This window comes from Phasianus colchicus, chromosome 2 (assembly GCF_987193195.1).
Source record: "Phasianus colchicus chromosome 2, bPhaCol1.hap1.1, whole genome shotgun sequence".
In the NCBI taxonomy this organism is placed as follows: domain Eukaryota; kingdom Metazoa; phylum Chordata; class Aves; order Galliformes; family Phasianidae; genus Phasianus; species Phasianus colchicus.
The window spans coordinates 68,465,413-68,477,548 of NC_143437.1; the positions used below are offsets into that span (position 1 = coordinate 68,465,413).

At 39.8% G+C, this 12,136-nt stretch overlaps 1 protein-coding gene across 2 annotated transcripts in view; it reads left to right on the plus strand.

Annotated features, from left to right (window-relative positions):
* PREP (prolyl endopeptidase) overlaps positions 1 to 9,885 on the plus strand; it is a 98,002-nt gene extending 88,117 nt beyond the window's left edge. The window contains exons 14-15 of one of the 2 annotated variants that reach the window (XM_031611257.2): positions 1,625 to 1,781; positions 3,057 to 9,884. In XM_031611257.2, the coding sequence (XP_031467117.2) occupies positions 1,625 to 1,781; positions 3,057 to 3,351 (452 nt within the window). In that variant the 3' untranslated portion in view covers positions 3,352 to 9,884. Of the gene's footprint in view, positions 1 to 1,624; positions 1,782 to 3,056 lie in introns of both variants that reach the window. The other variant, XM_090135933.1, reaches the window with a different exon arrangement.
* Positions 9,886 to 12,136: the final 2,251 nt, after the last annotated feature.

Here is a 12,136-nt window from a genome sequence, read left to right on the forward strand (position 1 = left end):
ACAAGATCCTAAATGAATTCCAATGTGAAATTGCAGACTGCTAAGCCTGAATGTCTGATGAACAGAAGGGGACAAGTTTAATGCCAATTTTTTAAATGGTTAATGGCTAACCACAAACTGCAGATCAGTAAAACTGACTTCTGTAACAGACAAGCCAATTGAAACCAATAAATAATAGTTGACATGCATGGGGAAGAATTTTGCAGGCTGAAGTTGTATCTTGAAATTTTAGAGCTATTTGAAGGAGTCAAGGAGCATATGGTGCATGTAACAGTGATCTGGCTATTCTTGGATTTTCATAAGCTTTTCACAAGATCTCAAGACTTTAAAAGAAAGTTCTTGTTGAGTTGGATGGAAGGTTGCTGTTGCAAAAGAAAGCAAAGAATGGGAAAAAATAATCTATTTTCACAGTGGACAAAAATGAGAAGCTGACAAATTTGAAAAAGACTATATCTGGGTTTGGATGTACAGTTTGGATGAATTAAGGAAGGGATCCTTTGTGGTAGTTAAATGAAAATCTAGGTACTTCTAGGTATTCTAGGTATTTCTTATGCTACAAAAAAAGTGTAGGGAATTTGTAAAATCATCTGGCAGATTTAAATCAAGCAACAAGTTGGAATTGAAGAACTCGTTGCTGCAAGATATCATAACAATAGATGAATAAACATTAAGAAAGGAAATAGATGTATTTATGGAGGATACTTGTTTTGATGGCTGAGGATAAACTCCAACTCAGGAGAAACCAACTGACTTGTTGCAAAAGCTGACAATGTACAGGAAATCTCTCAGTATTTTCTGTATTTAAAGCTTTTTCCAGAGCATCTGCCAGTTGTAACTCTTGTAAATTGAACATGGAGCTAGGTGGGCCTAGTCTGGTTTTTTTTTGTAATATGAGACAACCGTTATTCTTAAAGAAATTGTGCCTTCCAGAAGTAGGGAAATGAAAATAATAAAAAGAAAAAAATACGGCAGTAACTTTTTTTAAAAATTAAAATGAGGTTATTCCTCTGATTTTGTAAAAGCTTGCTTTCATTAGAACTCTTTTTATATGAATTGATGTGGTAATTATGGAAGAAAACTTATCAGTAAATGGAGAATTTTCTTCTTAATGTCCTTTTCTTTGTTGACAATAATGTTAGAAAATGAATGGTTCAGCACACTTCAATTTCAGTAATCCATAAGTTCACATATTTAACACGTGCATTTTTCCTAGCAAACTCAGTCTGCTAGTTTGGAAGACGTATTTGCTAAGAACTGTGTTTAGTGCTTCAAGAGGAAATAGCTCTTAAGTTCTTTAGAAAATATCAGCTTTGATAATTATAATTGTTATCCATTTCTATGTTTGCTTTCATTTTTTTCTTAAATGACTGTTTCATTTCATATACACTGGCAGACTTCTCTCATTGCAATTGGTTTTATTTTGGATATTTTGTATTCAAGTTCTTTGGCTTCAGATATTACATGGGAAATCCATATTTCTTATCATGTTGTTTTACCTTAACAATTTTCTGGGTTGTTTTGTTTTGTTTTTTCCCCCTGACGATAATTTACTGTTATTGGACCTTTTATTGCTGATATCTTTCTTTAAGATATTAATACTAATAGAGTTGTTTTCTTGTCAAAGCTGCCTGTGCTAATCAGCGTCCTGACCTCTTTGGCTGTGTTATTGCCCAAGTGGGAGTGATGGATATGCTCAAGTTCCACAAGTACACCATTGGCCATGCTTGGACTACTGACTACGGTTGCTCTGACCATAAAGAGCAGTTTGAATGGCTATGCAAGTAAGTATCTTTAAATATTTCTGTCACTGTTAAAATGCAATTTCTGCTCAACAGTCTCAGGTTGTCATGATAAATAACTATTATTATTAGCTAATATGAATTATTTCATTCTTTTCTGACATTGGATTTATGGAGTTTAGAGTTTCTTTACAAGTCAACTTCACACGAGAACAACTCTCGTCAAGGCCCTGTTGAGTTAACTGATTATAGTTTCTGAGACCATATTCTACTAGCAGCTTTAACCATCTGTTAGGTACTCTTTCTAAACAATACCTGCTCTAGGCTGTCACAACAGAGAGTTTTCTCAAGTGAACCACTAAGTAAATTGTATTTTTTATGATGGGGTAGAGAAAATGACCATTATTAACTGTATTATACAATGTAGATAGGATTTATTTGTAGGAATTGGATGGCAGTAGACCACAATAGGATATTAATTCAGTTCTTAGGCTCTTGCTAAGAGTTCTGGAAAGATTATTTAGAAGAGCAAAATAAAACAGGCACTGTGAGAGAACATCAATGGTCTGCACATTTGATATAGTCACTAACGACTGTGTTAAAATATGTTACATCATTTAAAATTATTTTTCTGGCATCTCATCTCCTGTTCCTTCAATAATGAAGATTGGCATTACAGGACAATGCTGCAGTAGTTTAAAAAAATGTAAATTTTCCTGCAAAGAAAACAAGCTTTCTTAGTAAGATAATTTCTTACTCAAAAAGTATGAATCAGTCATCTATCAAGACCCATAAAACTTACAGTTCTTTTTTCAGTTTCCTGCATGATATTCTTCCAGAGTACCTTCATGTTCAAAAGTGGTATAAATATTGGTGGGAACAAATTTTGGTAAATGTATACAGAACTTGTTTTTCACTATCAGAAACTGTTTTGTATGGAAAAGAGCCATTTATTCACATGCAGACCTGGAAATACATGTGTGTGCTGGAAAAAAGTCTTCATCTCCTTGCTTCGCTGCAGAACAGATCCTGCTATGAGCTTTACAGCTTCTGTTGTTCTTTCCCTTTGCCCATTCCTGCTATTTTGATATTTCTGTGAGATGTATGCATACATCCTCTGTAAGTTAATGTATTTCTTCACATTTGAGAGCTAGTGATTTGTTATGTGTCATTTGCCAGTAGTGCAGTCCTGGTATGTGCAATGGGGAATTGTAGAATTGAGTGCTATCAAATGTCCCTGTGATAGTTTCAATGGGGGTGGACCTTCTTACTGGATCTTGAGGAGAAAATATATAAATGTTTGTCTGTTCTTCTCAGGTATTCTCCACTTCACAATGTTAAACTACCAGAAGAAGATGGCATCCAGTATCCCTCTACACTGCTTCTCACAGCAGACCATGATGATCGTGTGGTCCCTCTACACTCACTGAAGTTTATTGCTACTCTGCAATATGTTGTGGGCCGAAGCCGTAAACAGACCAACCCACTTCTCATCCATGTTGACACCAAAGCTGGACATGGAGCAGGAAAGCCAACTGCTAAAGTTATAGAAGAAGTGTCAGATATGTTTGCTTTTATAGCACGTTGCCTAAATCTTGATTGGATTGAATAGGCAAAATGCTTATTACTGTCTCCTTTAGGAAAAAAAGAAGGGCTTTAACACCATTTAAGACCAACCAGATACTACTTGGTGTAGTACTTACATTTAAGAACTGCAGTTCAATATTTTATTGATCCAACCTGCTATGGAATTTTGATCTGTGCTTCCCTTTTTTTAGAATTTCTTTGAATTTCTTTTCTACTGCGTTTCAAAGTACATATTAAGTAGCATGTTCAAATACATAGCTGAGCTACTGTCAGTGTTGTTGTGAACATCTAGATTCCAGATTTAGTGTTAGCTGAGCTGATTTCATGTAAACAATTTTAATGTATTTTACATCTATCAGCATATCCAGATAATTTGTAATTAAATGTAAGTACTGTCCACATGCAAGAACTCTGAGCATACTTTATTTACACAGTAACTTATTTAAGAATGGAAATGTAAAATGTTCTTTGGTAATCATGAAATATTGAGGAGATAGTCTAGGTAATTAATTACCCAGATATTATTAAAAAAATTGTATTATTTCATACTGTTTGTAACAGTGTATTACAGTCTATAATAATGTTGCTAAATTGTCTTTTCTTACCACAAAAACTTGAAAATGTCCATTTTCTCTTCTGTTATTTATTTTCACAAAGAAGAGAAAATTGGAGGCAGGAAAACTTGAAGAATATTGAGTTTGAATACTCAGTTATCAGTCAAGGTACGCGTATACACTTCACAGTTGTTGCCTGTCTACTGTTAACTCTTCAACTATTTTTAAACTGTAGACAGATTTGTCTAGATTGTTCAAATTCAGATTTTCCCAATGCATATGACAGGATATTCTTTAAGGTGCCAAAATTTGAAGATACATACATGACTTTGTCTTGGCTGCAAAACAACAAAAGCACATAAGCAAACTCCCTAATGATTTGACATGCACACAACACCTGAACTGTTATTTCATTAATTTGAATAGGTTGTAGAGCTATTAAATATGAGTAGAAGTTGTCTAGTAGTAGTTGTCTAAACTGTGACATGCTGCAGCAAGTAGATTTTGATTTTGGGGACAGAAAGGTTTTCTACCATTCACTATTAGTCTTGTTCCCATCAAGCAAATACTACTGCTTCTCAGTTTTGGATAAACTGATACACTCTTCCAGTTTTGTGTTTGTCATCATATTCATACTTGGATCCCAAGGCTTTTGGAATTTTTGAGCTATTTGAGCTCTGAGCTCAGGAGCTTTATCTCTAAGCAAGTAAAGTCTCAACTTGGGAAGAGGGAGTGGTATTTAAAAAGTGAGTAGGCTGCTGATTATCTGTACCAAATTCATATTGTTTCTTTCACTCTCAGGGACTTTTCCTGATTCACTCTGTAGCTTGGGAAGGATCATGCCTCCAAAGCCCTTATAAAGTATAATCTGATTTGGGGGGATAGAAGGGGTTGGAGAAGAAGAATTTATGCTTTCATAACCAGTACCATACCGATAAACCTGTATGTGATTTGGGGCTTATTTGTGAACCCTGGACATTATTTTTACCAAATAATGTATGGATTGCTGTATTTGATCACAGCACCGAATTGAACAATCAGACTAGAGAGTTGAGGGATTTTTTTTTTTTATTCCTCCATGCTGTGAAAGTGGAGTTCAGGTTCAGCCTCTCACCCTGACCTTTTTCCCATAGACATGTGAACTATTTTCTAAGATCATTTTGGAATTTTTAACAGCTGTGCTTTAGGGGCTGGAATGAAGCTGATGAGAGAAAGCTGGGACGAGTGTCTGGCACACCAGAAGGCTGTGCTGCAATTTGGCAAGACTTTGAAAGGCTGGAGAGTTGGGCAGAGAGGAGCACTATGCAGTTCACTGAGGGCAAGAATCCTACATCTGGGAAGGAATAAGCACACATATCAGTACAGGTTAGGGGCTGACCTGCTGGAAAGGAGCTCTGCAGAAAAGGACCTGGGAGTCCTAGTGGGCAACAGGCTGGCCATGAAATAGCAGTGTGCCATTATGGTCAAGGAGGCCAATGGAATCCTGGGATGCATTAAAAGGAGCATGGCCAGCTGGTCGATGGAGGTGATCCTCTCCTTCTGCTCTGCCCTGGTGAGGCCTCACCTGGAGTACTGTGTCCAGTTCTGGGCTCCTCAGCTCAAGAAAGACAGAGAACTTCTAGAGAGAGTGCAATGGAGGGCCACGAAGAGGTTGTGGGACCTGGAGCATCTCGCTTGTGAAGAAAGGCTGAGACACATGGGACTGTTCAGCCTGGAGAAGACTAAGTGGAGATCTTACCAATACTTATAAATATCTGAAGGAAGGGTGTCTAATGGATGGAGCTGGGCTCTTTTTGGTGATGCCCAGCAACAGAACAGGGGGAATGAACACAAACAGGAGCATAGGAAGTTCCATCTGAACATTTGGAAAAACTTCTTTATTGTGAGGGTGACAGACCACTGGAACAGGCTGCCCAGAGAGGTTGTGGAGTCTCCTTCTCTGGAGATATTCAAAACCTGTCTTGATGCTTTCCTCTGTAACATGCTGTATAGAACCTGCTTTATCCAGGCGTTGAACTACGTGATCTTCAGTGGTCCCTTCCAGCCCCTACAGTCCTGTGCTCCTGTGATGCACAAGTGCAGTGCCATCTTTGAAAGTAACACCCCAGAGAATCTGGACTCTTCTTGAATGTTATGATATCAACAGGGCAGAGTTTTTCTCTAAGCGAGAACTTTGCTTGATAGGGTTTGTAGAAAGCAGGATCCTTGGATAACTGTGAAATTGAGCTAAATTGTATCAGCACCTTGAATCTCAAATCCTTGAGCACAGCCACCTCAGTCATCTTTTCGGTCTTTGTCTTACCTTGTTCTGTAGCTGCTCAAACACATTTTTTTTCTTTCTGTTTTTACCAGTAGTAAGTTGTGGAGTTTGGAAACAAACATTTCTCTTTGAGTGGCAATTGAGAGTACTGAAGGTGGAGCTCCCAGTCACAAAGTTAATGTTCAGGATTCCCACTGTAAAAAGCTGCTATCTCTATTAGAAAGGCATTTTGTTTCAATAGTAAGGTCTTAATTGTGATATTTTAATTGATCTTAAGTAGGTATTCTAAGTACAAGATTCTGGTTTCAAAAAAGTGATCTTGCAGAGCTGTCCTATTGACTGCATTGCTCCTTCTAGTACAGAAAGGATGATGGCCCCACATGGAATCCATGTTAATTCCAAGCAAGTAATACAGGAGTAATACACTGGAATTTAAACCTTTAAGGTTTCAATTAAATAGACCTGGAACCAAACAATTCCTGGTGTAGAAAACCATAATGAAATTTCAGCTAATCTGCTTTCAAGGGGAGCAGTGGTAATGCTATTTCACAGAGAGGCTGTGTGTTCTGTGCCTTTTATTTCCAGTGCATGAAGCAAATTTCACTCGAGTCCTATAAGAGTCTTATGTTATATAAGCTAAAATCTGTTTTTAAGTGGAAATAAATGAACTTTTCACACGGTACTCCCTTCCAATATTCTTCACAGCTAATGTAAAGATATCTTAGTTGTCTTTGCCTCCATTAGAATCAGAGTTTATATATGTGAAAAGAGTTGGAAGTATTTTAAAAATGTTGAGTCTTCATATCCTTCATAAGAAAGAGCAAATTAATTTCCCTCATAGTGGAGTTGATTTAACTTTTGGTATCTGAGGAAAAAAGACAACCTGAGTATAGATGGATGCTGAACCCTCCCCACCAGTATAACCACCAGCATCTAAGGGAAGAAGGAGGGCAGTTGGCTGTGGGTATGTAAGAGTAAGGAATGGTTAAGACAGAATTTGGAAACACCTGTTCCCACACCCAGCACTTCTCCTGTTTCACCAGGGTTTTCTTGACGTGAGTTTTCTTGGCCATCTGTCTGTAGGAAGGCAGAAACATGAGCAGCAGTTCTTTGGATTTGATACAGCAAGCAACAGCTTTCAGATATCTATGTTTGAAAGGTGATGTCAGGTCGTTTAATTTTAGCCAAAGGCAGCGTCTCAGGGCTGCCTGAAGATCTGCATATAGACTCTTCCTGTCAGCCTCTCCTGTGAAAGGGGTTTTCCAAGCTGAGTAGGATTTGGGGGGTGGGCTGAGGGAGGCGCTTGGAAGCCAAGCTAATAAACAAGCACCCAGTTTTCTGCCAAGCTCTTCTACTTTGAAAGCCTTTAGTTAGACAGCTTTTGTGCAATTGCCTCTTTGTGCAGACCTCTCAGGATTTGGATAGTTCATGCTGTTTGAACAGCCAGGTTTGGCAACTTTTTACAGTTCTCCATATGTTCTTTTAATTATTTTTGCCTTGCTATTATTGTGTGCCAGGAAAATAAAAAGCATTTCTCCAGTTTTTTTTTCCCCTTACTATTGAGGAAAGGGGAGGTGAGGTAGCCTTCCAATTCTCTCATCTATGAAGATAGCCAAAGTGTATCTCAGACAGTGTTACTCCTGAATAATCCTATACTGTTTCTAAACAATCTCACACCTTCCACATGTTCATGGCAGAGGGATCCCTGTGATGGAGTCCCTGAGTGGAAGTTAGACCAGCTGCTGGCATCTGGAGAAATAATATGAAGTTCTGGATTATGAGGACTGTGATTTGGCATTTTTCCCTTAATCTGTCATAAGAAAACGAATGGAAAATTCAACTCTTAAACCCAAAGCTGAGCAATATCAGCATCTCTGCTCTGTAGATACCCCTCTACATTTGTAGCAGGAGTAACAGAGGCAAGGAACAAATGTGCTTGCATCCTTGCCCATAGCAGGGTAAATTTAATTTTGGAGGTCTGAATAGTGAGGGTTAATCAATTAATGGTGGTTTTCACTAAAGATTTCTGGCTTCCACAGCAAATGCAACATGAGAGCTGGAGTCAATGGATCGATGTCTGCAAATGTGACATTTCTGGCCTGGTGTGTGCTGCTCAGAAGAAAAATGTTGGTGTGTGTGTTCTGCTTTCAGCATGTATCAGGCCTTCTGTGTGCAAAAAGGAAGGAGATGTTGTTCTTGAATGCCTCAAAGTGTATTTTAGCTAGCATGCATGTTAGAGAGGCATCTGATAGTGCTAGCTAAAGCATTAACCTAGACATTTGTTTGTAACCTAAGCAGTGCCCAAAAATATTGTCTGTAATTTTCATCTTAACATTACTGTAAAAATATAGCAGAAATAATCTGATGAAAAGCAAGAGAACTTAATTTTGTAGTATCCATGTTGTCCTACCCTTTCAGTGTATTAGATGGATGTTTATTTTCCAAGTTCCAAAATAAACATCCCCCTAGAAATGGAGAGGGGTGGAATTCCTGGATTTAGGAAATGAGGTAAGATCACACACCACGCAGACCCAGCCATAAATTGAGCAACACAAAATATCTTAATTCAGCAGAGGCACCTGAGCTCATAGGTGGAAATTCCACTTAGTTCTTAAAACCTTCATTTTTACGTTACTTTTCTTTCCCTGTGAAGAGATGTACTTCACCTCTAACAGTTCCTCATATTAAATATTAAATTACAGTGCATTTCTGGAAGTTCTTCACTATGAGACTGGTGAGGTGCTGCAACAGGCTGCCCAGAGAGGTTGTGGATGCCCCATCCCTGGAGGTGTTCAAGGTCAGGTTGGAGGGGCCCTGGGCAGCCTGGTCTAGTATTAAATGGAGAGGTTGGTGGCCCTGCACGTGGCAGGGGGGTTGGAGATTCATGATCCTTGAGGTCCCTTCCAACCCTGGCCATTCTGTGATTTCAGTGATGCTATCAAATATATTCTCCTGCAGGACTTCAAAAGCATCAAAAGACGAGTAAGAGCTAAAAAATTAGCAGTAACTTTGAGTAACTACGAGCATACTAAATAACAGAGGAATTTATTCATTAGTTATATGCCTGTTAATGCAGTTCTTTAGGAGCTTGGATGAGATTGCTTAGCTGATGAAAGCACTTATTTCTGTGCTGCTTAATGCTTTGAGGCTGTCTTCTGGTGTGCATCATGAGCATGTCACTGGAGCAGCAAATGAAGCACTGCAGTGTGGGCTGTTGTTTCCTTTCTGGGAAAGAAGTTGAGTAAAGTGTTGGGGCATTTCACTATTCAGAATCTTTTAGAGTGGTAACAGGAGCAGAAAATACATCGTGAGATGATTATTGCAAATGAAACGGTGTTATTTCTCAACAGATTATGATGTTTTCTGAAAGTGTTGTATTTCAGAGGAAGTTCTGCTGTAGTAAAACATGCTTTGAGCGGTACATATGTGCAAGTATCTATTTCAGTAACTTGGCAAAACTGTTAAGCACTCATGTTTATTGTTAATAATTAATATTCTGCTGTTTTGCACTGACGTTGTTTTCTGATTTTAGTTTAAAGCTCCTCAGCATGAAAGGTGTCTTTTCATCATGAGCATACAACTGACATAAAACTGTAAACCTATGACTGCTTACAATGACTCAAGGTATGGTTTACTTTTCATCTCACATTCCACAAGATAGGCATGTATATTAGGAAGACTTCACCTTATTGCCAGAAAAGTGAAATAAACCTTTATGATCACTGCCTGCAAATTGCAGAGCTTGGGAAGCCTCTGTCATTAATTGCAAACACTTCCAGCTATATTTTGAAATTAAAGGCAAAACTTTTCGTAATTAGAGATGCTCAGACCTCCTGAGCTTTGAGAAAGTACAGATCCCCATCTTATCTCTGCAATAGCACCCATCCCTCAAAGACTGAAAGCAAAAGAAGTCATTCTTGAAATTCCCCATATTTGCAGTGCAGTTATCCTCCAGCACTAGCTTGCAGAGCATTGACTGCCAAGCACAAACTGGAAAACATCCTCTTCTCACAGATGCCAATCACTCGCACAACAACCCAGTCATTAAACAGTTTGCTGCCATGGGCCAGCTGCCCATCCTTTCTGCTCGTTGGAACCTTCCAAAGTCTTCAACTTGCCAGAGGAAGTAGATGGAGGAGGAAGGGTTCAGAAGTATAAAATTGCTTCTAGCTAATAAATTAGAAACCCTGTCGAGACCATTTCATTAGAGGCTTTGAACAGTATTTGTTGTTTTTTATGCTGGTTCCCTTTGGTGAGAATTAGGCAGCCAGTCTTGCCAAGTGGTGCCAGTAATGCTGGGTCAGAGGAAGGATGATGTCACCTGGAAAGGTATTCTATAGCAGATGCTTTCTGTTCATAGATTTAACACCAACATGTGTTGATTTCTGCTGTACTTATCTAATTAGGATTATTTTGAGGGAATAGCCATCAGAACATCAACAGCGGAGGGTGTCATAGAGCCCATCTAGTCCCTCAGAGAGGCTGTATGCCTCGTATGGGTGCAAGACAGTTATTGCAGCAGGACCTCTCCAAAACGTGGAGAGCAATCACTAGCCAAATCTAGAAGTGGCACATCTCAGAAGATAGCAGTATAGGAACTCTGTATCTTTCTTGTCAGAGACACAGACCTATGGAGCCTGTACTTGTAGAGCTGAAGGAAGAGCTGTCCTCCAAGCAGTCAGAGGCTGGCTTTGGGGTGTGTGGCCATAACTCATCCCAAGTTCCCACACTGACCATGACACTGGTGCCTAGCTCCAGTCACTGATCTATAAAGTTCTCTGTTGATCTGTTATTTTGGAACCTGAGGATAAAGGACTTAAGGGGTGTGACAGACTGAATCAAATAACTGTTCAGATATTTAACCTTGCTCTGCAGGCCTAGATGCAAAAGTGGGCGGCCTGCAGGCCAAGGTGCCAGAGGGCAGCCTCCTTCAGCAGTGGAGGGCAGGTTTTGGTTGGGAGACCTGGCCCTCTGTATGTGGCTGGAAAGGCACAGCAGCCTCCTGCTGAGCCTCCACCACATTGTTAACCTAAGGGATTTAGGGATCTCAGTCTCCCGTGATATCAGGAAGCACTGGAGAGATGTGAGCAGGGAGACATTAGGTCCAGCCGAGGAGTCCACACAGGAGACACGAGGAGATCTGTTCAAGCAGATCAACCATGTATGTAAAGCTTGTGTCTTGTAGTTCCTGCCTTGGGTCTGCCTTTACCTGATGTGCCCCATCGTGAAAAGTTTCATAGCTCTTTAAATAAATAAATCCTTCATCCTTTCAACACTTTCAGCACTGCAGGCATCTGGTCAGATTCAAACAGCTGGTGATAAATCATCCTGGCAAAAAAAAACATTTTCTGCTTTCTCTCATGTGTCCCCACATGCAATATTCTTACATCTGACACCAGCCCTGAGGCAGAAGTTGGGTGGTAATCGTTTTTGCTTGGCTGCTGCTTTAAAATTCAGAGGTCTCACAGGGCCACAGTCTCCCTGCCCCACAGGAGCATGGTGCTATTGTGTGGGCAAAGCCCTGGGCAGGATCCTGGCAACCTCCCAAATGCAGAGCTCCAAGGTGGCCTGGGAGGAGGATTCCTGGGATGAAGGCTGGGAGGAGAGCTGCTTCTGGGGGGTATTTCATGCCCTGTGCCAGAGTAATGCCAGCGCTTAATACAGGTCTCATCTTCAGCAGGACACTGGGAGCTGTGTTTGAAGCATGAGATTTCTTGGACTTTCTGCCCTTCTTTAGCAGAGGACATGAATGTTGCCAAATTTCAGGGGCAAACCTCTCTCTTCCTTTAAGTATAAACATCCCCTGCGCTCAAAGCTTTTTTTTTTCCCTGAATTTATTAATGCACTCATCTCATTGTGAGTTTCTTCCACCATTCAGAATGGCAACAGATGTCTAGAGAACCTAATCACTCACATGTTCAAGCCCTAGAAGGCTGTGAAAGATATCTGGGGGATCGTGTCATTCTTGTCTCCAGCACAAATGTTGTTGGAATGCA